Source organism: Musca domestica, unplaced genomic scaffold (genome assembly GCF_030504385.1).
Source record: "Musca domestica strain aabys unplaced genomic scaffold, Musca_domestica.polishedcontigs.V.1.1 12, whole genome shotgun sequence".
Classification (NCBI taxonomy): Eukaryota; Metazoa; Arthropoda; class Insecta; order Diptera; family Muscidae; genus Musca; species Musca domestica.
The window spans coordinates 8,666,038-8,690,702 of NW_026712155.1; the positions used below are offsets into that span (position 1 = coordinate 8,666,038).

The following is a 24,665-nucleotide window of genomic DNA, read 5'->3' on the forward strand; positions in this document are numbered from 1 at the left end:
TCCACAGACGGACGGACATTGCTAAATCGACATAGAATTTTATGGCGTTTATTCTTTTTTCCGCTTTTGTAATATCTTCCACAGACAGGCCCTCAGTAAAAACAAAAATATTTTCTTTTTTATTTTTAAAATATATATTTTGTTTATTTTTTTATAAAATTGTTTTTTTTTTTATTTGGAATTTTATTTACTAACTTACATAACTAATGGAAGAATATCAATAGAGTGTAACAATAAAAAAAAACATATAAAATTTATTATATTAAATTATTTTTTTAATTGCATATAAAAATTCGTATATATAAAATTTGTAATATAATATAAAATCTATAATAAAAACAAATATATTGACTTATAAAAAATGAGATTTTTCGTATTTTTATTTGGAATAATTTTATTAACATAAAAAATATGCAAATATATATAAATAAAACTTACGTATATGTGTATAATAAAAAAAGTAAATTTACAAAACACGAAGGCCTTAAAATTAAAAAAATAGATATTTATAAATTGATATAAAAAAAACAAAAATCTCTTGCATGAAATTAAAAGAATTATATATATAATTGCAGTTTGTGTGTGGGTGTTTTATAAAACAAATTAAACTAATTTAATTATACAAAAAAAAATCATTTATTGCTTTTTCTTAATTTGAATTTATATATTTTTTTCATTTTTTTATATAAACAGTTCTTATTAATTATTGTATATTTACAAAATATATGTTTTTTTTTTTGGTTTAACTAATTTTGGATTTTTTGTAAATTCCTTAAAGGATGTGTTTTTTGTTTTTTAACAGAGCCTAAATAATTTAGCTCCTTAGTATACATGATGATTAGTTTTTATATAATATTTGTCTTTTTATTTTTTTTTTTTCAAATATTATTTTGAAATATAACTTTTTGTTGTAAAAATGCTCCCTAATTCTAAAGATTCTTTGGAATTGTCTTTGTTTAGTCTGTCCATTTTTTTTTTTATTATTATTTTTGGATTAATTCTTTGATCTTTGGTGTATTTGCAATGGTTTTATAAAATTCCTAAAAAATGAATTCAAATGACAGTATGTTTTTAATGAAATTGAAAAAAATCGGCCATAACCTCACTTTCTTGGCAATGGAGTATAAAAAAAGTGAGGTTAGAATTGTGAGAGTAAGAAGTCACGCACTTTTCTCTTTGGAACGAAAATGCCCAATGCCAAGGTAATCGTGATTTTTTATACCCTCCACCATAGTATGGGGGGTAAATAAAGTTTATCATTCCGTTTGTAACACCTCGAAATACACATTTTAGACCCCACAAAGAGTATGTATTCTTGATCAGCATAAAATTCTATGTCGATTTAGCGATGTCCATCCGTCTGTCCGTCTGTGGAAATCACTCTAGCTTCCGAATGAAATGATGGTGATTTAAGCGACATTATTAGCCATAATTTTTTCAAATTTGGTATTTGAAGTTCGTAATGGATAGTAAAGCCTAAGACAGAAAATTGTCTGTGCAGGTCAAAGTCTTCGTATAGCCCCCATATAACGGTACCTCAAGATATTGGGTATTTTGATGATTTTAGCGACATTATTAGCCAGAATTTTTTAAAATTTGGTATTTGAAGTTCGTAATGGCTTATGCAAAAATTGCCTATGCAGGTCCACGTCGTCGTATAGACCCTAATATAACGGTACCTCCCCATATTCGGTATTTTTAAGATTTTAACAGAATTTTTAACGGATTTTATATTTTAGAAAATTGCCCAATTCGTTCCAAAAGGTGGAGGGTATTCAAAGATCGACCCGGCAGAACTTACAGCTTTTTTTACTTTTTTTTTTTTGAATATCTAACCTCAATTTTTCAAAAGTCCAGCTAGGAAATAAAATACTTTACATTTAGCTCTATTTTGATATCACGATCTCCCCCACGATTTCCCCCTAAAATCCATACATAAAGCTCAAGATCAGGTCATATATTCTATATTAGAAAAACATTTTTTTGTGAAAAAAGGAGTTTTAAGCCATCCGATGTACATAACCTCACTTTTGGTCAAAATTTAAATTTTTTGGTTATTTTCCATAAATGCTGTATTGCTTGCCCTATTTCTCCTTAAAAAACTCAAATTGTTTTAAGAATTTTTTTCAGAAAGTATTGTTTTATGGAGAAAGAAAATGTGCGCCATAACCTCACTTTGAATAAAGGAATTTAAAATAGGGTTATTTTTCTCTACACATGAGCTTATATGGGTCTTAATAAGCCGCTTTAAATTCTTAAAAAAAGTTAAAATTTTCGAACATTTTCTATCCTCACTTTTGAGGATCTCAATACTGAAATTCTCCAGATTTATGTTATGCTCTTAATGCGGGGTTAAATTTGTTTCACCTCAAAGCAGGTGTAACATTCTAGGTTAGTTCAATTTATATTTGAAAGTATTTTTTTTGGATAAAGGAATTGAAAAATGTTGCTTCTCCATAACCTCACTTTGAGTGTTGACCATCATATAAATAAGGGTAAATTTTGGAAGGATGCTACCAAAAAGGCAATGAAGTTATGACAATTTTTAAAAAATTTATTTTTTCCAGACCTAACCTCACTTTTAGGCTTCTATATTATGAAGTAGTTCGAAAAAGGCTAAACTAGGATTATTGTTCGTACCGTTGGCCCAAATTATTTTTTCAAAGAAATTATCAAAAAGTGGACTTTTTCATTTATAACCTCACTTTTGGGGGTCTAAATAATGGAAACCTCCCCAAAGTCTACATAGAAGACGACACACGTTTTTTTTCTTCTTAAAGCAGATCTAACATTCAAATTGAGTTCAGAAATTTTATATTCGAATTTATTTCATTATGGAAAATCGGGGGGTTCTCCCTAACCTCACTTTTGATGTGAGCCATAAACTAAAATATGGGTATTTTCTCAACGGAAAACTCCCCAAAGCCTACATAGAGGACGGTACTCGTTTTTTTCTCTTAAACCAAATTTAATTGAGTTCAGGAATATAAATCGAGTTCGGAAATGTCATAATCGAAATCGTTTCATTATGGAAAATCGAGGGTGTTCTCCCTAACCTCACTTTTGATGTGGGGCATAAACTAAATTATGGGTATTTTTTCAACAGATGACCTTGGCATTGTCCATAATATCTAATTTTAGACAAATTGAAAAATATAACTAAATTTGACTTCATTTTTCTCTCCAAAATGTTTACAAAAAAAAAGAAAATTTTGTGGTAAACCTCACTTTTAGGCTTTTCTTCCTGAACTTCCTGGCCACTGAACACTCAAGAGAAGCTCAATAAATTTTATATCAAAAATTATTTTTTATGCCAAAAAAGCCAATTCGAAAAAAATCGCTTCTCCATAGCCTTACTTTTTGATTTTATGAATTATTTAGATTATTTTTTTCTACAGGCGGGCTTGAATTTTAAAAATTTTGAAATGTTTTTGAAAATTTTTTTTCAAAAATTGCATTTGGCAAAGAGACTTAAGGTCCATGACTTCTCACCCCCGTACCCCCAAAGAAAGTTGTACTCTATGCTTTCTAGCTCTCCCTCTCACTCTCTCTGTCATTGAGAGATTGTTGAATTGCCACCCAAACCATTTTGTCTCACCATCCAACTATTCCATTTTCACCACTGTTTCCCGTTCAAATTTCCGACCGAAATCGGCCAGATTTTGTGGCAAAAAACTATGGAATTGCAAGAAATTCTGTTGTTGCTGCTGCTGGAGATGATGTTGTTGTTGTTGCTGCTGTTCCAATTGGTGTTGATGATGTTGCAACATCAGTTGGGTACGCTGGTATTCGTAATCATCATCCATGGAGGGGCTACGACTGGCCGCCATTGGCAAATGGGCCGAGGAGGACAACATGTCATGTTGGTGTTGTTGTTGCTGCTGCTGGTGATGGTGTTGTTGTTGTTGCATATGTTGCAACTCTTCCATTTTAATGTTGTTGTTATCATTGGCCGATATCAAATCACCATAGCATTCATATTCCTCCGTTGAGAGGGATGGTGAGGCTTGTCCGGCCGCCGTCTCCTGCTGCTGCTGATGGTAGCTATTCAGGGGACAGTGGCTGCTGTGGGCATTGGAGGGCGGTGAATGCTGTAGGGCTGGGTGTTCGCCATGCTGAGGTGGAGAGTGTTGTGAAAGCTGGTTGGGATGGTGTTGCTGTTGTTGCAGATATTGTTGTACCATTGCCGTGGGGCTGTGGGGGGTAGGTGAAGTTTTCGTGGTGTTGTTGTTGTTCGGCGAATTCGGATTCATGCTGTTCGAACGTTGTTGCAATTGCGTCAATTGCTGCAGATTCAGTTTGTCCGCATGCTGCAGCTGCTGCTGTTGTTGTTGCATAAATTTAACAAATGACAGATTGCCATCATTAGCGTTTGGTTCATTAAATGTGGAATTGTTGTTGTTGTTGTTTGGCGATGATGAAGCTGATGAGGCATGCTGTTGCTGATAGGCCTGCAACTGGCCAAGCTGCTGCTGATATTCATGTGGTGACATATTTCCCAAGTTATGATGATGTTGTTGTTGCTGTTGCATCAACGGCGATGTTGGTGACATTTTCATGCTGTTATTGTTATTATTATTATTGTTGTTGTTGTTATTACTTAACGTGTGATGATGAGAATTACTTGGCGATGGTAAACTAGTCGTGGGTGATGTAGCCGCCGATTGGGTTAATGATGATGCGGATGTGTTTAATTGTTGTTGGTGTGTTAAAGGTTTAATATCTAATGTCCAAAGGGAGGGAGAGAGAGAAAGAGAGAACACAAAAAAGAGAACACCATTATTAGTCTTGTCAAACCCAAAATGTTGTTATTCTTTTTTTAAAGCCAATGAAAAGGATTCGGAACTCACCATTATCGCTTAGATTCAGTCCGGAAATATTTCCATTGGAATTTTCATTGAGGCCTTGCTCCATAGTGCTGGAATTTGCTGCTGCAGCTGCTGCGGCGGCGGCAGCGGCTGCTGCCTGTTTCTTGCTCATTTTTTCGGCCTTACAACCCTTGGGTTTGCGTTTGCGGGTCTGGAATGGTGGAAATAACAATTAATAATTTTTAATTGATTTTTCGAAAATTAAGTATAGTAAAATAAATTGTTATGTTTTGATAACTTTTTTTAATTTTTTCATTTTCAAAATTTAAAAATTACAAACTTTTAATTTTTTTTTCGCAAATTACACTGGGCAACACAAAAAAAAAATAATTAAGGGGAAAATCCAGCAGATTATGAAAATAGAGCTAAAAAAAGAAGACACATGTATCGGCGTTTTGAAAATTTACAACGCAAAGTAACCAAAAAAAATGGGTGAATATCCCCTCTCCTCCACACTTTTGGGAATTTTCGAATTCAGATTCCTCGCAACCCAAACATTTTAGGTATATTATGTCTTCGGCAATATTGTAGATAAACATACGAGGAATATTTTAGTCGAGAATGTTAACCCTCGAGCGAGCCAACAAAGGGGTCTTTTTGGTTCTTTTTTGAAAATATGCTCAAAAACTCCCTTTAAACGGCATCGTAGCAAATCAAAATATTCCACAAAATTATTTGTCATAAAATTCTACTATAGGTCTCAGAAGACGTCAGGAGTCTTAATCTTACCTAAACGCCAGGAAATCATATAAGAAAAACACATTTTAGGGTTAAAGAGGTACTTAATGCGAGTTTTTGCAAAAATCTCCAAAAAAACATCATTTTAGAAGGATGGCATTAAAGACAAAAATATTCCTCATCAAATTTTACCATAAGTCAGCAAAGAAAAGATATGTCTATTTCCATTGGAAATCGAAAAAAAGGATTGCAATAATTTTCCCAAAAAAAAAAAACCGAAAATATTCCCTGATTATTTTCCACAATTTTTCCTCGGATTGGAAAATATGGCCAAGACTCTTGCAGTGATAAAACCAGTACTATCACTTGTTCCCTTAGCATTTTTCAAAACCCAGACAGGGCTATTGTACACTGAAATTATAAGAAAATTAGTTGCGAATTGGGATAAAGTTCTAAATTTATCAGAAAAAACAAAGCTTTTTATTAACAAAAATTGATGATATTTTGCTATGGTGCATATTAAGTATACAAATTATTTTTACTTTAACACTTTTCCCAAAAAATTAAATATAAAGGGAGATTTTGACTCGGTCTGGATACATGTTAAATTGACAGTACAAAAAAGCAATACATAATTTTCACCTTTAGTACACACATTTGAAATTCAGTTTTCATAGAAACTATTACACCTAGAGACATAGTTTATTCTGAGATTTATAGTGAAATTTTGTAAAGAATATTTCATCTTTAGACACCTTTCGCCTAAAATGAAATTTCATGTTACTTTCAGAAGTCAACTCCAAAAAAGTCCAAATAAATGTATGAAAAAAATTAGAAATATTTTCACTTTTTTTGGCTATGTTGATGCAAATATTTTCATGATATATAATGGAAATTGAAATTTTTTCTTTGGTAACCCATATGTAATTTTATGTACAATAATTCGCCCTTTAATACTTTCTCCAAAAAATGTTGTTTTAGGGCAGATTTTGACTTACATTGGAAATGTGTTCAATTGGCAGTAAAAAAGTATACACATAATTTTTACTGGTAATCAATACATTTCAACTGAAGTTTCCATAAAATCTATTATACCTAGATATATAGTTTATTCTGAGATTTATAGTGAAATTTTGTGTAGATTATTTCCTCCTTTGACACCTTTCGCCTAAAATGAAATTTTATGTTACTTTCAGACGTCAACTCAAAAAACTTCAAGGAAAAATTGTTGAAAAAAATGAGGGAATTTTTTCTTTCTTTTTTCGGAAATATTGGAGCGAATATTTTCATGATATATAATGGAAATTGAAATATTTTTTCCTTGGTAACCCATATTGAAATTTTATGTACATTAATTCGTCCTTTAATACTTTGTCCAAAAAATGTTGTTTTAGGGCAGATTTTGACTCAAATTGGAAAGGTGTTAAATTAACAGTAAAAACGTATACACATAATTTTTACTGGTAATCAATACATTTCAACTGAAATTTCCATAAAACCTATTGTACCCAGATATATAGTTTATTCTGAGATTTATACTGAAATTTTGTGTAGAATATTTCCTTCTTTGACACCTTTCGGCTAAAATAAAATTTCATGTTACTTTAAGGCATCAACTCTAAAAAAGTCCAAGGAAAAATAGTTAAAAAAAATAGGAAATATTTTCTCTTTTTTTAAGAACATTGATTCACATATTTTTTGGATATGCAATGGAAATAGATAATTTTTTTCTTTGGTGACTTATAGTGAAATTTAATGAAGAGTATTTTTTTCCTTGATGATATCCTTCTAAAACGATGATTTGTTGGAGATTTTTGCAGAAACTCACATAAAGTACGGGTTTAACCCTCAAATGTGATTTTCATATATTGAATTCCTGATATTTAGGTAAGAGTTAGGACTTTCAGGTCTTCTAGGACCTATAGTAGAATTTGATGACAAATAATTTTGTGGAATATTTTAACTTTCTACGATCCCATTTAAAGGCAGGTTTTGACCATATTTCCAAAAAAGGACCAAAAAGACCCCTTTGCTGACTCGCATGGGGGTTAAAATTTTCGGCTAAAATATACCTCGTATTTTTATTTGAAATATTGCCAAAGACACTATATATCTAAAATGCGTGGATTGCAAGGAATCTTAATCCGAAGATTTTCAAAAGTGTGGAAGAGGGGGGAACTTCTTGCCCACCTCTGTTCCATTACTTTGCGTTGTAAACTTTTAAGAATATCGATACACTTGTTCATCTACTTTCATAATTTAATTGATTTTGCCCGTAATTATTGTTGAAAATTGAATTTTGTAACAAAAAATGTTCGATTTGAATTGAAAAAAAAAATATTTTTTGCCAATTTCTTATAATATTCAAATTTCAAAACCATTTTCAAAAAAAATGAAATTTGGTCGCACAGTGGTTAGTTTTTCGAACATGTTAGATTTGAGATTTTTTTTGTAATTTTTAAAATTAAATTTTCCAAATAATTTTCAAACTTTTCCCAACTTACCTGTATTGTATCCTTTTTCATGGTCAACGGACGCTTGACACTGTGCAGTTTATAGTAGAGGCCACAGGCATTGCACACTGGCTCGCCATTGGGATTGCGGCGCCATAAGGAGGTTTGGGTGGTCAAACAATTGGAACAGGTCAGACCGGCACGGCGGGAGGCACTCTAAAGGGAAGAGAATTATAAAATGAATACCAATTTCTTTTTCAAAAATTTAAAATCAAAAATTTCAAAATTTAAATTTAAAAAAAAAACAAAATTTTTGAATTCGATTTTGTTTTGTGAGACGACACCTACCAAACGTCTGGAGGTAGCACGACTAACAACATGTTCCTCTTTTAGGTTTGGCGTTGAGCCACTGTTGTTGTTGTTGTTGCTATGTGGGGCAGTGTTGGGTGTGCTGTTGTTGTTCCGATTTGTAACGCTAAACGCATAGCTCTTATAGAAATCCCCGCCCGATCCAGCGGCCACTGTAATTAAGTAAGTGGTGGATTGATTTTCATTTTAGTAAAAAATTATTGCAGAAGAAGAAAAAAAATAACGGTTTTTTTTGTTAAAAAAAAAAACAAAAACAATAGAAAAAAAATAAAAAAATCTATTTTTTTTTGGTTTGGGGGTTTTGGGTTAATTATTTATAATAAATTCAATTAATTTTTTTTATTGAGGCTACTTTCGATTTCTGGCAGGCATTCTTTCACGAAAAGCGAGAACGTATTTGCATTCAACAAGAGGGCTTAGGATTTCTATAAGATTTCGGATTATTTCGGTTACTGTAATAACTTGGATTTCAAAATTTAAATTCAAAAATTTTGTTTTTTTTTAAATTATTTTTAAAAGAGAAAAAAAGAGATATTTTTTTGTTATGTTTACCAATCTTCGGGGTGGTTTTATAAGGGGTCGATTCATGCCATTCATTTTATGATAAAGACCGCACGCGTTGCATAAATAGTGTCCGGTGTTATCACGCCGCCACAGTGGAGTTGAAATCGCACCGCAATTGACACATTCTCGCCCCTCCGTAAAAAAATCCGCATCGAAAAATGCTTTATATATAGAAAAAATTGTTGTAGTTGTTGTTACATTTACATTTGTTGTTACATTTTACAATTGTGACAAACAGATAAGTGCAGAGGGGTGGGGCAAAGGGTGCTGGGTAGTAAGTTATAGTAAGAGAGAGAGAGAGAGTAACAAAAAATTATGTTGTTATGGCAGAAAATGATTTCCGTTACATAAAAATGCTTGTTTGTGGGTGTGTGTGTGTTTTTTAAGAAATCTTTTCTGCATTTCATATGTGTCTGTCTGTGTGTGTTTTTTTAATTTTTGTAAACAAAAAAAATTAATTGAATTTATTATAATAAATACATTTTATATGTAATAATATATATAGTGTTTGGAAAAATGTTAGCATGTTATGGCATAAAAGTGATTAGTCACAAAATTATAACAATAAATGATAAAAAATATATAAATTATAATAAAAAAAAACTATAGATGAACGAATTTTCTAATTTTGCCCTTTTTTCAGAATAACATTTTCAGAGAAAATTGGTTGTTGTTGGCTAATAATTAAATTAATTTGTTTTATTTAATAATTTTTTTTATTAAATTGATCTATTTTATTTACCTAATTTACTTTATTTAATTTGTTTTATTTTATCAAATTTGAAAAAAAAATACTTCTTTGAATTGTTTTCGATTTTTTTTTCTTAATTGTGGGGTTCCTAAATGAACTAGTTCAACAAAAAAGATATATTCCCTAAAAGGAACCATTCGAACTAGGTCAAGGTCCTTAGTTTGTTTAGTTCCATATTTTTGTTTAGAGAAAGTCTCCAGCTATACCATTGCAAAATGAAACTATTCCGTGGAAGGATCATTCGGAACTAGTGCAATTTGATACATATAGTTCTAGTTAGTTCCCTTTTATTTTAAATAGTTTCGGGAATATGTTTCTGCTCAAATGTAGCAAACAAAATGCATATATCTTCCCGAAAGGTATTTTTTTTAATGCCTTAGAATTGTGGGGTTCCAGAATGAACTAGTTCAATTCAACTATATATGTGCCAAAAGGAACAATCCGCACTAAATCCAGCTCTTTAATTAATTTAGTTCTCTATTTATGTAAGGAAAGTCTCCGGTTGTAGCGTTGCGAAATTAAACAGTTTAATAGAACTATTCCGTGGAAGGAACATTCGAAACTAGCGCCTGCTCTAGTTCCATTAGTTCCTTTTTGTTAAAAAAAATGTATGGAAATGTTGCATCTCAATAATAAATTTCTCATTTTCAAAATTATTTTTTTTAATTTCTTTGAAACGATTTGATATAGCCCGAAAATTGGTGGGATTCCGAAATTACCTAGTTCACTGAAATTGTGTATTCCCAAGTAGGAATAATCTGATTTTTGTCCAACTCTTTAGTTCCTAATATTTTAGACATTTTTCGAGTTGTAGCTACTTAAATTATTTCAATGGAACTATTTCATATAAGGAACATTTGGAAAGGTATTTCTGGTATTGAAAGAATTTTTTAATGCTTTGGAATTGTGGGATTCCGAATTTAACTAGTTCATTGGAACTATATATTCCCAAAATGGAACAATTTAAATCAGTTCCAACTCTTTAATGTTTTTCTTTTTCAACACTTCTGGATTAGTAGCATTTCAAAATAAAATTGTTTTTATTTTAAAATGCTACTAATCTTTCCTTGAAAGGAGTATTCGGAACTGGCTCTTTGATAAAGCCAGTTCCTTTTATTCGATATAGCAATTTTTATTGTCTGGATTCCTACAGCTCTACTATTAACCATCATTTTTTCTGTTTGGAAATCGCATGTATTCTAAGCAGCGTTTCCACAAAAGGAATGTTGGGTAGTTTACTTAGTTCGGTACGTAAATCGACTTTCCATTTAACGTTCTAAAAACGACTTTTCGTAATTGATTTTCTATTTTGAAATAACAGATATTGGGTACTTGACTAGTGTTTTTTGGATTTGAGATACTATTCTTTAAATAATGCCCAGTAATAAATTGCAAAGCGATTTTAACGATTCTTTATAAAATAAAAGATAAAACGACTTTAATTCGAAATTATTGAAATTGAAAGTCGATTTTTATATCGAAAAGTAGACATTTTTACGAAAAGCATAAGTCAAAGAGTGGTAGGAAGAGTCTCCTTCCTTCATTTATTTTAAATATTTTAAAATGCCAAAATCTGTTCGATTTCGAAATCGACTTTTAACCAATTGAAGTAAATCCAGAGTAGCTAGTTATTTAGAAAATTTCCTCCTACTTTTTCTTGCTGTGTACAATTATTGCTCTGTTCCAGAATCTGCAAGAATCTATGAGTTCTGCATTTTTTTTTTTCATAAAAAAATTCTTGCAATTCAGGAACGATCTCATGCCAATCAGAATAAATCCAAAGATCGTTAAGAGGACTTGTGTTCAAAGATCTAAAGTTGGACATTCGGATTTTTCAATCCCTCTTCATTCTTCGATTTTTTCTATAAAATATTTAAAAATAAATTGTTATTCGCCGCAAAGGAAGTTATTAAAAAATATTCTCCTTTTTTTGAGGAATATAAAGGATATCTTAAAAAGAAAATCTCAGAATTGCCTAATTTCCCCTAACATGTGTGGATGTGTTTGAAGTCCTAACACGTTCTCATGCACACACACATTTGTGCTATTTCAATATTTGAAAAGGATCAACAAATACAACAGCACAAATTATAGTCAAATTTACACAGCTTACATAAATAGAACAGAGAACAGGCCAAGGGGACTGGCACGACACGAATTGCCTAAGTGGCCCGTCTTGGGTAATTTGTGGTGGACAGAGCGGAAAATTCCAGCTCCGGCATTTGTCTTCTTTTCGTGTAAATTGAGAATCTGTGAAATGTTTCGGTATTTAGTTAAAAACCACATCCAATTGCTTGTGTAATTTAGCATGGTTTTTTTTTTTTTTTTTTTGAAATGGAATGGTTTCCTACTCTTAATTCGTATTGGACCCAGCAAAATTTCACAAAATTGAAAACAAAATAATATTTCAATTTTTTTTAATTTCCTTAAGTGTGAACGAATCTTTTTTCCACTGACTGACTGACTTGTGTGTTTTTTTCTTCTCGTTTTTGTTGGAATGGAGGTCATAACCTTTTTTTCTTAAAGTATTTTATGGCATTGTTGTTCTTTTTTCGTTCATATATGTTTTTTTTTTAACAAAAGCTTATCAGTATTGAAATAAATATAAATTTATATACATATATTGAAAAAAAAAAAAGAAAACATGGGGACAAAGCTTTAATAACTCTAACAAATAACAAAAAAATAATAATGAAAATTGAAAAGAACAAGAACTTACTGGCTGACAAAGAGGCAGAGGCTGCCAAATTGGCATTGGCTCCCGACACCTCAGCGGCGGTTCCCGAACGTCCATTGAACACAGCATTGCGTATGACATTGGAGTTGGCCAGGGCATTGTTTAGCGCCTGATTTGCCATGGAGGCAGGTGCATAGCTAATGGCCTCATAGTTGGACCAGGAATCGGCCTAAGAATGATTTCGAAAAAAAATAAATTATAATTTTATATTTCAAAGCATATACCATTACACTTACATGACTGCGATAGTTATTCAGTGAGCCGTAACGTTCAACACCACCGGCTGCATTGGCTCCATATGTGTTGCCAGCAATTCTTTGAAATGCTGGCAAGGCACCACCCGACGCCGCCGCCGTCGTTGAGTTACCATCACCTCCGCCCGCACTGCTGTGGTTACTCTTGGGTGAACCATTCTCATAGTCATCATTATGCGTTTCATGTGCACCACCACCATTCGAGGTGGGGTTGTTGTTTGCTCCAGCTGTTGCTGCCGGTGAATTGGCCGCATGACCACCATTGCTGGGTGTCATGGCTTGGTGATGATGATGCGTTGGCGGTGGCGATGAATTTGTACCCATAATATTGGCCGTTTGGATGCCATAAGCAGCCATCCCACCACCATTGGAGGTGGCCGTGGCGGCCAACAAGGGGGCGGCATAAACGGAACTGTAAGAAAAAAACAAGAACATTTTTATTACAAATTCTAAATATTATATTTTCACTTTCAAAATCGGAAATATTATTTTTGGATATATTTTTTTTCAATTACCTATAACAATAGTTCTTCAAATACATGTTGTTGTAGTTGGAGAAAAACATCTTCAAAATTTGTAATTTTTATTTCAGAAAATAAATATCAATTCAATTTAATTGTCATTTTCTTATTAATTTAGAAATCTTTTTTGGTTGAGAGTTTTGTCCTTCACTGTAAATTCGATAATTTTTATTACAGATACAGATTTAAGGCGTGAGTACATAAGCAGCTTGGCATCATAGCTGGGCATATTAATGTAAAATTATAGGAAAAACCGAGGCAGAATTAGAGTGCGAATAGAGCCGCACCCCTTTCATATGTCACAAAATATGCCAAGCGAAGACTTCAAGCTGCTTATGTAGTCACATCTTTATTCAGGTTAATTTAAAAAAAGTAAAAAAAGCCCTTCCAACCATCCTCAAAATCTCAAAAAAACTCTGAGATTTCGTTACATGGGGAGTTATAAAAATATGAAATATTTCTTTAAGAAAATTATAAGAATCGAATTATCTAAATCACCGAAAGGATTGGACTTTCCCCCTTATCTATCTTAAGTGGAACTAGTTCCATTTGTTTCACTCGTTCAAATACTTTTATTAAATGCTTCAATTGTTCCTTTTAGTTCAGTCGCTTATCTTTTGTTCTCCTTTTTTTAAATATTGATTATATTTTCTTTAATTGTCTATCTTTCCATTCTATTTACATTTAGATCGTTCAAATATTTCTTAATAGAAATGATTATAATCGAGTTCCACTTAGTGAAAACGTTCATGTGATTGATTTTCGTTTAGTCAATCTTTTTAGGTCAATCGTTTCTTTTCTTCCTATCGTTAATTTTTTTATTTTTTTTTTATATTCCTTGAGATAATTATCTATTCTTCTTTTTATTTATTTCCTCAAACAAAGAGAATTAACAGTTTCATCATTATTTTCATTCAGTGGTTCCATTCAGTTAAGAACTAGTTCATTTTTCCCACTCAGCTCACTAATTATTAGTTTAATCACTAATTTGAGATCAGTCTTTCATTTCCCTTTCTTTTCTCTCTAAGAAAATAATTAGAACTAGGCAAAGCAGTTTACTAATGGGATCAATCTTCCCCGTTCATTTTTTTAAGAGTAACTAGTTCCTTTGCTAACGTTCCCATGTCTTATTAGTTCAATTGTTTTTTTTATCGTTCCATGTGCATGGTTTAAATATTTGTTAGAGAATGTGATAAAAGTTTGGCATTGCTGTTCACTAATCGGATCGATCTCCTCGTTCATTTTCTTAAGAGCAACTAGCTCATTTGCTATAGTTCATATTTTGTCTTATTAGTTCAATTGGTGCTTTTCATTCAGTTGTGCGTTTTTTTTTTTCTATCACTAGTTTTCTTTCTATCGCTTATTATTTCTATCTATTTCTTACAGAAATTATTAGAGTTTGGCCATGCAGTTTAATAATCGGATCGATATTCCTAGTTCTATTTCTCAAGTGTAATTAGTTCCTTTGCTAATATTCATATGTCAAAATAGTTCAACTGTTGTTTTTAATTCAGTCATTTGTGTCCATTCTATCTTTCCATTTACATCGTTTAAATATTTTTTAAAGAAAAATTATTAGATTCTGGCAATGCAGTTCACCAAAGGAGTCCATCGAATCGAACCTAGGAAGCAACTAGTTCCTTTGTTAAATTTTGTTCCCCTTTCTTATATTTCTTTTTAGTTTGATGGTTATTTTTTGCTCAATCATTCGATTAGGGTTGAAGTGTTTATTTGACTAAATGGATTGATCTCCCTCTTTATGGAGATTTTTTCCATAAAAGAATCTAGTTCATTTTGTTCTATTTAATTTACTGATTCATATATTTTATTAATGGTGTTTTTTTACTTAATTATCCCTCCTCCTTCTATTGTCTCTTTTACTTCGAATCAAAAATATTTTTTGAAGAAAATGATTGCGGGTGGGCAAATCATTTCTCTTAATTATATTTTGCTTCATTTTTTCTCGAGAAACAAGCCCTTTGTTCGCTTTTGATCACAAATTCATTGTTCTTCTTAGTTCGATGGTTCTTTATATTTCATTAAATAGATCGCTCTCTGTCTCTGCCCTTACGAATATTTACCATTAAAGTAACTAGTTCCTTTTTTCACTCGTTCATATGTCTTAGGTTTAATTTATTCTTACTCATTTCTCCCCTTTCTACCCACTCATTAATTCATACATATCTAAAAAAAATACAAAAACCCTTCTTTGAAGAAAAAATGATTAAAGTTGGGCAAAGCTGTTCACTAAACGGATCTACAATTATCGTTTCTTTCATTTGGGAAAACTAGTTCCTTTTTTCTTTAAATTTCACTCGTTCATGTGTCTTTTTAATAAAAATGTTTCTTTTTTAGATAAAGATTCAAAATCAATAAATACTTCTTGAAAATAATGATAAAAGTTGGACAAAGCAGGATCTTAATTTCTCATTTCTTTCCTTTGGAAAAACTATTCCTTTGTTCCATAAAGTTCACTCATTCTTTGTCTTATTTCAAATATTTCTTTTTTGTTTAAAGATTTCTCTCCATTCAAAATCAATAAATATTTTTGAAGAGTTGGACAACGCTGTTCACTAAACGGTTCGATATTTCTGGTTTATTTCCTCAGAGGGAACTCTCTAATTAATTCTTCTCAGTTCAAATGTTTCTTTTTTGCTTTAAAATGTCCTCCCAATTCAAAATCAAGAAATATTTCTTGAAGAAAAGGTAAGAGTTGGCCAATATTGTTCACAAAATGGATCGATATTTCTGGTTCATTCTCATAAGAGTTCTATTTAGACCACTTGCTCAGGAACTAGTTCCTTGGTCCCTTTTGATTGCACTCGTTCATACGTCGTAGTAATTCAATTATTACCGTTATTTTTATATTATTTTCAGCTAAATCACTATTTTTCTTTATATCGTATAACCAAGGAGCCAAATAAGAAAAATGAGATAGATGAACTAATGGAACTATATGAGCTAAAAGAACTAGTCATTTCTACTTGTTATATTATTGTCCAACTTTTATAATTTCAATTCTTTTTTCATTTTAATTAATTATTTATTTAATTAATTAATTTTTTTTTGCATTCAGTCTTCGGTCTTGAAATATTGTTATTTTCAATTTTATATTTTTCGGTTTATTTATTTATTTTTTTTTTTTTTTTTTGCTTTAGGGACTTTTTGTTAAAAATTGTAAAAAAATATTGAAAATCGAAACTAAAAACATGGTAACCACTGCAGATTTTGTGGCCAACCTGAAAAGCCAGCCAGAATTCTGTGTCGAGAATCGCATCAAAAAATTCTACTTCTCAATTTTCTGTTTTAAAAAATCCCCCTGTCTAAATAGCCCTTAATCCAAAGTTACTCATTTAATTGCAAATCTGTCAATGTCAACACAAAACATCAATTTGTCAAGGGTATTAGGTGTCCCTCAATTTATGAACACAATTTTGTCTGTTGGGTTTTTGTTTTGAAATCTGATCGAACTCCTTTTTTCGTTTTTTGGCACTGGAATTTAAAAATAAACAAACGCATGCGTATTCGGTTGGCAGGCACAAGAATGCCAACGCGGCAAGTCTAAACAATATCTAATCGAAAAATAAGATCTGTAGATCTCAACTTGACAAATAAGCTGATTATTAAATGACGTAGCAAAAAAAAAAGTTTGAGAATTTAAAAAAAACTAATGACATGATTTTAAATGAAATGCAGTAAGTAAAGAAGGATTTTAAAAATTAAAAAAAAAATTAAGCGAGAATGAATTTTATTTGCAATACGGGCAATTTTTTGTTATGTTTTCATTTACACAATTTATTTGCTTTAAGATATGTTATGTTTTCATTTATAAATTTATTAGATTTTAGATAGACGAAGTCCTATGAATTGGGATTTCAATACACATTTCGTTGGCAATATTTTTCAGAACAAAAAAAATATTATTTTTCACAAAATTCTTTCATCACATCATTTCAAATATCAACAGCAAGAGTTTTCAAAATATTTTCAAAATTTTCTATTTTTTTTTTTAATTTTTTAATTTAACTTCTCTAATTAAATTATTTTTTACAATTTTAAATCTATCACCAAATGTTTTTTTATTAGAAAATATTGAAATATCCCAAAATCAATGTCTGAAAAACGATTTCAATACACGCTAAACACGGAAGATCACAACACTACCGCTTGAAATGTACGAGCAAAATGACAACGTTCACCGATCAATGTTTGGGAATAAGAAAATCCGCCATGCAACGAAGATCATGCCATGAACATCATTTTGCAGAAATTCAATTGAAAACTATTCACATTATCATCGTTCGTTCACCTCCCCTTCTCCCTCACCCCTTTTAACCAGAAATACCATCAGTTTAGTTTGAATGCAATGCAAAAAAAAAAAAGAAGAAAACTACATTTCATGCCAAAACGTTTTCGATGATAAAAACAAAACAAAATTAAGAAGACCAAACCGAAAAGCATCTTCAAGAAGTTAAACAAAAAACCCCAGTTATTATATCATTATCTATTAGACCATATTTTTTGTCGTATACCTTCATTGCATTGAGTATTTTGAGAAACCAAAGAATATTAGTCGTGTTTTATAAGAAAAAAAATATTTTTTTTTTTTTGGAAAACTCAAAGAAGGCCTCATAGAAAGGGCATGGATCTGAACATCCACTGCGAAGAAAAAGGCCATAAGCTTATAGAATGTAAAAACAAACCGAAAATGTTGCATATGTGTTGACAGATATATAAATTGGATAGAATTGTAAATTGGAAAGCCCTCGAGACTGTACGGCAAGTGACCACAAATAAGGAGCCTCCTATACGAGAAGGTACTCGAAAGTGAAGTGCGAGATCAAAAAGTAGAACCAAACTAGGACCTCCCAATTGTCACATACGAAAATAAAAAAGGGGTAGGAGGAACTGAGAGATGACATAAACCGAGATCCATTCGAATTTGAGAATGAGCTAGTGATGAAATAACTAAGACGGCAAGCCCCAGCTAACGAAATGGATGACAAAACAGTGGCAAATATTGTAAGAACTCTGTGTCCGAAACACCAAGTAAGAACAGGAGATCCTTTCGCAGAGGCCACACAAGCTTTAAAAAAAGAAGAAGACCTTAAAAGCCCTGTAGCCTTCTCGAAGTAATATGAAAATGGTACCCCTGTTATAGCAACTCCCAGAGGTTGGCATGAGGGGTTTTTTTTTGGTCGGTACCAAGATCGAGGCCATCATACCAAATATAAACAAGTAACAAAAACATTAAGTTCGGCCGGGCGAAAAAAACAACAACAGGTATCGTTATACTGGACCTGTAGCAAATATTTTTTGCAGGGAAAGAACAGACGTACAGAAAACCTCAAATGCCAAGTTTCAGCTGATTTGATTGGAAATTGTGGCAGCAACCTTCAAAAGATCGAAAATCGGGAGGTACAGTTTTATGGGGACCATACCATTTACTGGACCTTAATCGAACATTTTTCGCAAGGAGAGAACAGACCTCCCGAGTACCTCAAATATCAAGTTTCAACTGATTTGGTTGGAAATTGTGGCAGAAACCTTCAAAATATCGAAAATTGGGAGGTACTGTTACATGGGGCTATACCAATAAGTTGACCTGTAGCGAATATTTTTTTGCAAGCAGAGAACAGACCTTTCAAGATCACCAAATGTCAAGTTTCAGGTGATTTGGTGGGAAATTGTGGCAGCAAGTATCGAAAATCGGGAGGTACTGTTACATGTAGGCTATACCAATTAGTGGACCTGTAGCGAATATTTTTGCAAGGAGAAAACAGACCTTCCGAGAACCCCAAATGTCAAGTTTCAGCTGATTTGGTTGAAAATTGTGGCAGCAACCTTCAAAATATCGAAAATCGGGAGGTACAGTTTTATGGGGACTATACCATATACTTGACCTTAATCGAACATTTTTCGCAAGGAGAAAACAGACCTACCGAGAACCTCAAATGTGAAGTTTTAGCTGATTTGATTGGAAATTGTGGGAGCAACCTTCAAAATGTCGAAAATTGGGAGGTACCGTTACATGGAGACTATATGAATAAATAGGCCTGTAGCGAATATTTTTTGCATGGAGAGAACGGACCTTCCGAGAATCCCAAATGCCAAGTTTCAGCTGATTTGATTGGAAATTGTGGCAGTAACCTACAAAATATCGAAAATCTGGCGGTACCATTTTATGGTGGCTATACCTAAACGTGAACCAATATAGCCCATTTTCAATGCCAATCATCCGGCATATAACATCAACCTTTGTGTCAAATTTAAAAGCTATAGATTTAATAATGTCGACTATATCAAGATTTCAACAAACAGACGGATATTGCTAAATTGGCTTATATTTTTATTCCGATCATATATATACTTTTTAGGGGTCTCCGATGAATATTTCGAGGTGTTGCAGACGGAATTTAATATACCCTCCGTTGTATAGTGTAGGATAAAAAAATAAAAAAAAAATCTTACAAATACTGAATATCGGGAGGTACCGTTACATGGGGGGCTATACGAAGACGTGGACCTGCACAGACAATTTCCTGTCATAGGCTGGAGTATCTATTACGGACTTCAAATAACAAATGTGAAACAATTTCGGTGAATAATGTCGCTGAATGCATCAAAATACCGGATATCGGGAGGTAGCGTTATAGGGGGGCTATACAAAAACCTGGACCTGCACAGACAATTTTCTCTCTTAGGCTGTAGTTTCCATTACGAACTTCAAATACCAAATTTCAAACAATTCCGTTAAAAAAATATATATTGTGAAAAAAAAACACACCCATTACTTTGTCACATCTCAAAACCTTTTGACAGCTATTTCCATATGTCTCGAATGCATCATCAGGTAATATAGCAACAGCTACAACAACAATTAATACTAGTATATAGGAAGTTTATGATATCTTCTTCTGGTTTCTAAACTCTGGCCACACAAAACTATTCATGTAATTTAAAGCAAAATAGTTGCTTGTTCTTCATGCCCAAGCTTGGCAAGAACCAACAACAAAAAGTTTCATAATCTCAACTCGCGTTGGCAAAGACAAAAACAAATCGACACCAAAAACACACGCTCGCGGTAATACAAGAATCTTTGAAAAAGTCACATACAAGTTGGCCGAGCTCCAGCAGCTCTGTGAGCAATAGCTGCCGCATGATTTGAGCGGTGGAAAAATTGAAAATTTTTTTCGAACAATTTTTACGACATTTTTTTTTCTTAGTCATTGGCGACGGGACTTGGTTTACAATTTTCAATTCAATTTAGCATAAAATTTTATGTATACCTCCCACTGACCACATACATATTTTTTTGTATTTTTATTTCAGAATATGGGTTATTGTGTTACAATTCGGAAACAGGTATGTATTTTTGCATGTAACATACACACATACATACACATATATGTATGTGTATATCATTGTAATATGATATGCAGAAGGCTGAAAGTCCATATGGCCCGATTTTCTGAATGTCATCAATTGCCTTTCATTGATTCATGCAAAACAAAAAACAAACAATATTGAATAGACTTTGTTGTTATTGTTGTGGTTGTTTGGGGTTCTTTCTTTTTTTGTTTTGCATTTGCACTTCGCATGCTTATTTTATTTTTATTAATTATTTTTAGTTTTATGATGAGAAAAAAAGAGAACGGAGGATTAGTAATGTTTCATGTTCAAAGGTTGTTAAAATAGACTTCGAAGGGTGGGGGACTGTGACCACAATGGATAGAGGTAGGTCTAAAGCATTTTTTTTTGGAATGACAAAGTGGGGTGGGGTAAATTATATTAGAAAAAAATATTTGCTTCACAAAAAAAATTTCAATTTACATTTCCTTTCTTTAGAAAAATAATCAGAGAATAAGAATTGAGCAACTGGATCAAAAAGTTCCCTTTTCACAAAAATTACTTGTAACTGGAATGTACTGTAACAGCTCTGTGTGTGTGCTTCTACGAGTGTATGTGTGCGTTTTTCGGAATCACACCAAAAGCACGTGTCCCGCACTAAATTTACGTTCAAAGTCAACATAAACAATTATTGATTCTTAGAAAATTTAGTGGGTGAACAAAAAGTGTGGCACAACCAAATCACCTTACAAAAGGAACTGGCAAAATATTGTTCATTGTTCTAGTTGTTGTTGTTGTTTTTGTTACAAACAAAAAACAATGGCTTCAATGTATAGCCCCTGTGAGTAATCAATTTGTGAGTATTGTTACAGGTGTTGGGATTTTTCTAGTTTTTTAAAAGCAAAACTTTTTCAAAGGCTAAGATTAAAAACCAAACAAGACCTGAAATGGTGGGTGCTGTATAAAATTTTTTTATAGGCCTTTGGGAACTTTAATAATATTTAAGCCTGAAATCGTGGGTGCTGTATAAACACTTATTTATTTATTATTTTTTTTTTTTTTTTGAAGGTGTTTGAATTGAATTTTGGAGTATATTTTTGAAATTTGGAGATTTTTTGGAAATATCTTCAAGAAAGGGGTTCTGATAAATGTTAGTGTCTTCGGAAACCTGAAAATTTAAAACGAAATGCCATTTTTTTTTTTGCTTTACTTTTGAAAGTTTTTTTTTTTTTTTTTTTTGGATGGCGCCCAACGTGGCGTCGGAAATATTTTTTGCAAGCTTTTAGGTTCAACGACTGCCAGCAATTTATATTTTTATTAAACCCCCAAACAACTCACCCGCCGAAGGCTCTTTACAGTAATTTGGCTATTTTTATAAATGGCGCCCAAATCAAAGCTTTACTTTAAATTGTTATAAGAATTTGTTATTTAACCCTATTTTGATTTTTAGTTTATTTTCTTAGTTTAAACGGATTTTTTGTTATTTTGAGCATATCTGGTCGAAGCCTAGTAAAGTTCAAATCCCGGATTCTTGATGTATGTTTTTGTGGGTGTCTTTAGGAACGCCTAACTATTTTGAACAATTTTTTTTTTTTTTGTTTTAGTTTTGAAAAAAAAAATTGTTTTTTTTGGTTATTTTGAGAATTTTGCAAATATTTCGTCGAAGCCTAGCACAATTCATATAGAGCTGCCTTTATGACTATTTTTTGGCATTTCCAAGCCCCTTTTTTTAATGATTGTTTAATATAAATTAATTTTTTTGGATGGCGCCCAACGTGGGGCAGGAAATAGTTTTTTTTTAATTTTTAGGTTCATCGACTCTGGGGTTTAGGAGTTTATTTTTTGATATTAGGAGAAAATATATTTTTGGAAATATCTTCAAATCCCAGATTCCTGATGAATGTTTTTTTGTAGTCCCTTAGAAAACGTAACTATTTTGAACAAAACCCTATTTTAATTTTTTTGGGTTTTAATTTTGAAAATATTTAATTTTTTGTTATTTTGTGAGTGTGGCAAATATTTTGTCGAAGCCTAACAAAATTTAAAATGAACAACCTTGTTTAATAAATATTTATTGTTTAATAAATATTTATTTTTTGGATGGCGCCCAACGTGGCGCAGCAAATATTTTTTCCAAATTTTTACGTTCAACGACTTCCAGCAATTTATATTTTTAGTAAACACCCAAGCAACTCACCCGCCGAAGGCTGTTTACGGCGAAATGGATATTTTTATGAATGGCGCCCAAATCAAAGCTTTACTTAAAATTGTTATAGGAAATGAGACTGCTGGTGTTTTTAATGACAAAAATTGTGGATTTTGTGAAATCTAGTATTGTAATGGATTAAAAATCGATCTTTTCTAAATGGCGCCCAACGTGGGGCACTAAATGTTTTTTTCCCCATATACCTGTATTGGAGTGTTCAAATATGAATTCTTTGGAATTATAATAAAAATCGTTTATTGGAAACGTTAAACTTAAAAATTAAGGAAATCGAAAAACGAATTTTTCTAGATGGCGCCCAACGTGGGACACTAAATGTTTTTTCCCCATATTCCTGTATTGGAGGGTTCAAATATGAATTCTTTGGAATTTGAATTAAAAATCGTTTATTGGAAACGTTAAACTTAAAAATTAAGCAAGAAAAAAACTTGACTCATATCAATTTTCTCCGCTCCCTTACGAATTCGAGTGATTTTCTCCCTCTCTCTGTTTAAATTCGAGCGAATTTTTTTTTCGGAAGTCTGGTACCCACTTTCCAGTACTTGTGTACCTTTTGAGAATGTCCCATGATAGCTTATTTCGTTTTGGCTCTTCTTTTTAAATTCCGCCCTCATTTCTCTTAATCAATTCTTTGCTTGAATTGAAAATAGAGCAAAACAGCTTTTGATCTTTGGACACGTGCTCTAATTGTGGCGCCCAACTGGCCAAGACCCCTACTTACAAAGCAAGTGAGGCATGTGAAAAAAAAACTCTGGCTAAGCACACCAAACTAATTTTTACTATTTCCGCAGCTTATGCGGGAGTTTAAATGAAAACCCAATTTTTTGAAGGGGGTGTTGAAACTGAATGTTAATTTGAACACGTTCTTCGAAATGAAAAACTCCATTTTTCAAAATACTACCAGGTGTAACCCACAAAAAATTGAAAAAAAATTTCTTTATTTTTCTGGTCTAATGACCACTAAAATATTTGCTTAAATGCAGTTTTTTTTTTGGCCTGCCATTTCAGCTCCGGCAAAAGGAGAGACGACTCAGGTAACTTGAGAGCTGATGTTATTGAAAACGACTCAACTTAATTTACTTGGATTCGAAGGAAAAATCAAAAAAAAAAACTTCAGCAAAGCTAAGGCTAATTGACTAGACCCTGGTGGTGGCGGCGGCGGTGGTCACTGTAGACAAATATGGGAATTTGTGTACAGACATCTATAGACATGTAAGTATGTATGTATGTCTGTCTGTATATATTTTATTAGTTTATTTAGGTTTGCAACTCGTCCAGACGGTTGGTTGTGTCAAATAAAAGCGCGGTGGTGTTCTGTGTGTGTGTGAACCCGCAGTGTGAAAAAATGTTATTGAAACATTTACCTTTAACATATGTATGTAGCTAATTGTGGGTTACCGCATACATACTTACACACATATTTGGTAAATTTAATTACTCTACTCTATTTACTCACACACACACATTTGAAAGCGTTTTTTTTTTTTTTTTTTTTTTTTTTTTTTTTTTTTTTTTTTGTAAAATTTCACATAGAAGGTGATCGCGATGCGGTCGTGGTTGCTGGCGTCGTTTGTTACTGGCAAAAATAATTGTAACGTAAAATGTTTATTTGTTTACTGCAGAGTTTCCTCCTGTGGGTCTCTTGTGGTCGAAGGTATGTGTAGAGTATTTTTGCCTTGTTTTTCTTTTTTTGGTTTGTGGTATGTTTTAATTTTATTATTTAGTTTTATATTTTAGTTATTTCCATATGGATATACACTGAGAAAAAATAGTCGGATCATGAATGTGGTGAACTGAAACATTATTTTAGGTTTTATAAAGGGTTTCTATTGCAGGTGAGAGAAAAAAAACTGCAACCACCTTCAGACTGTTGTCATTTCTAAGCCACTCATTTCT

The 24,665-nt window shown here is 32.2% G+C and overlaps 1 protein-coding gene across 4 annotated transcripts in view; it reads right to left on the minus strand.

Annotated features, from left to right (window-relative positions):
* Positions 1-591: 591 nt before the first annotated feature.
* LOC101899376 (box A-binding factor) overlaps positions 592-24,665 on the minus strand; it is a 29,365-nt gene continuing 5,291 nt past the window's right edge. The window contains exons 2-7 of one of the 4 annotated variants that reach the window (XM_059118177.1): positions 12,657-13,086; positions 12,403-12,589; positions 8,921-9,093; positions 8,051-8,215; positions 4,851-5,019; positions 592-4,723 (exon numbers count right to left, since the gene is read on the minus strand). In XM_059118177.1, coding sequence (XP_058974160.1) covers positions 3,606-4,723; positions 4,851-5,019; positions 8,051-8,215; positions 8,921-9,093; positions 12,403-12,589; positions 12,657-13,086 — 2,242 coding nt within the window. In that variant the 3' untranslated portion in view covers positions 592-3,605. Of the gene's footprint in view, positions 4,724-4,850; positions 5,020-8,050; positions 8,216-8,347; positions 8,521-8,920; positions 9,094-12,402; positions 12,590-12,656; positions 13,087-24,665 lie in introns of all 4 variants that reach the window. The other 3 variants (XM_005187447.4, XM_059118179.1, XM_059118178.1) reach the window with 3 other exon arrangements.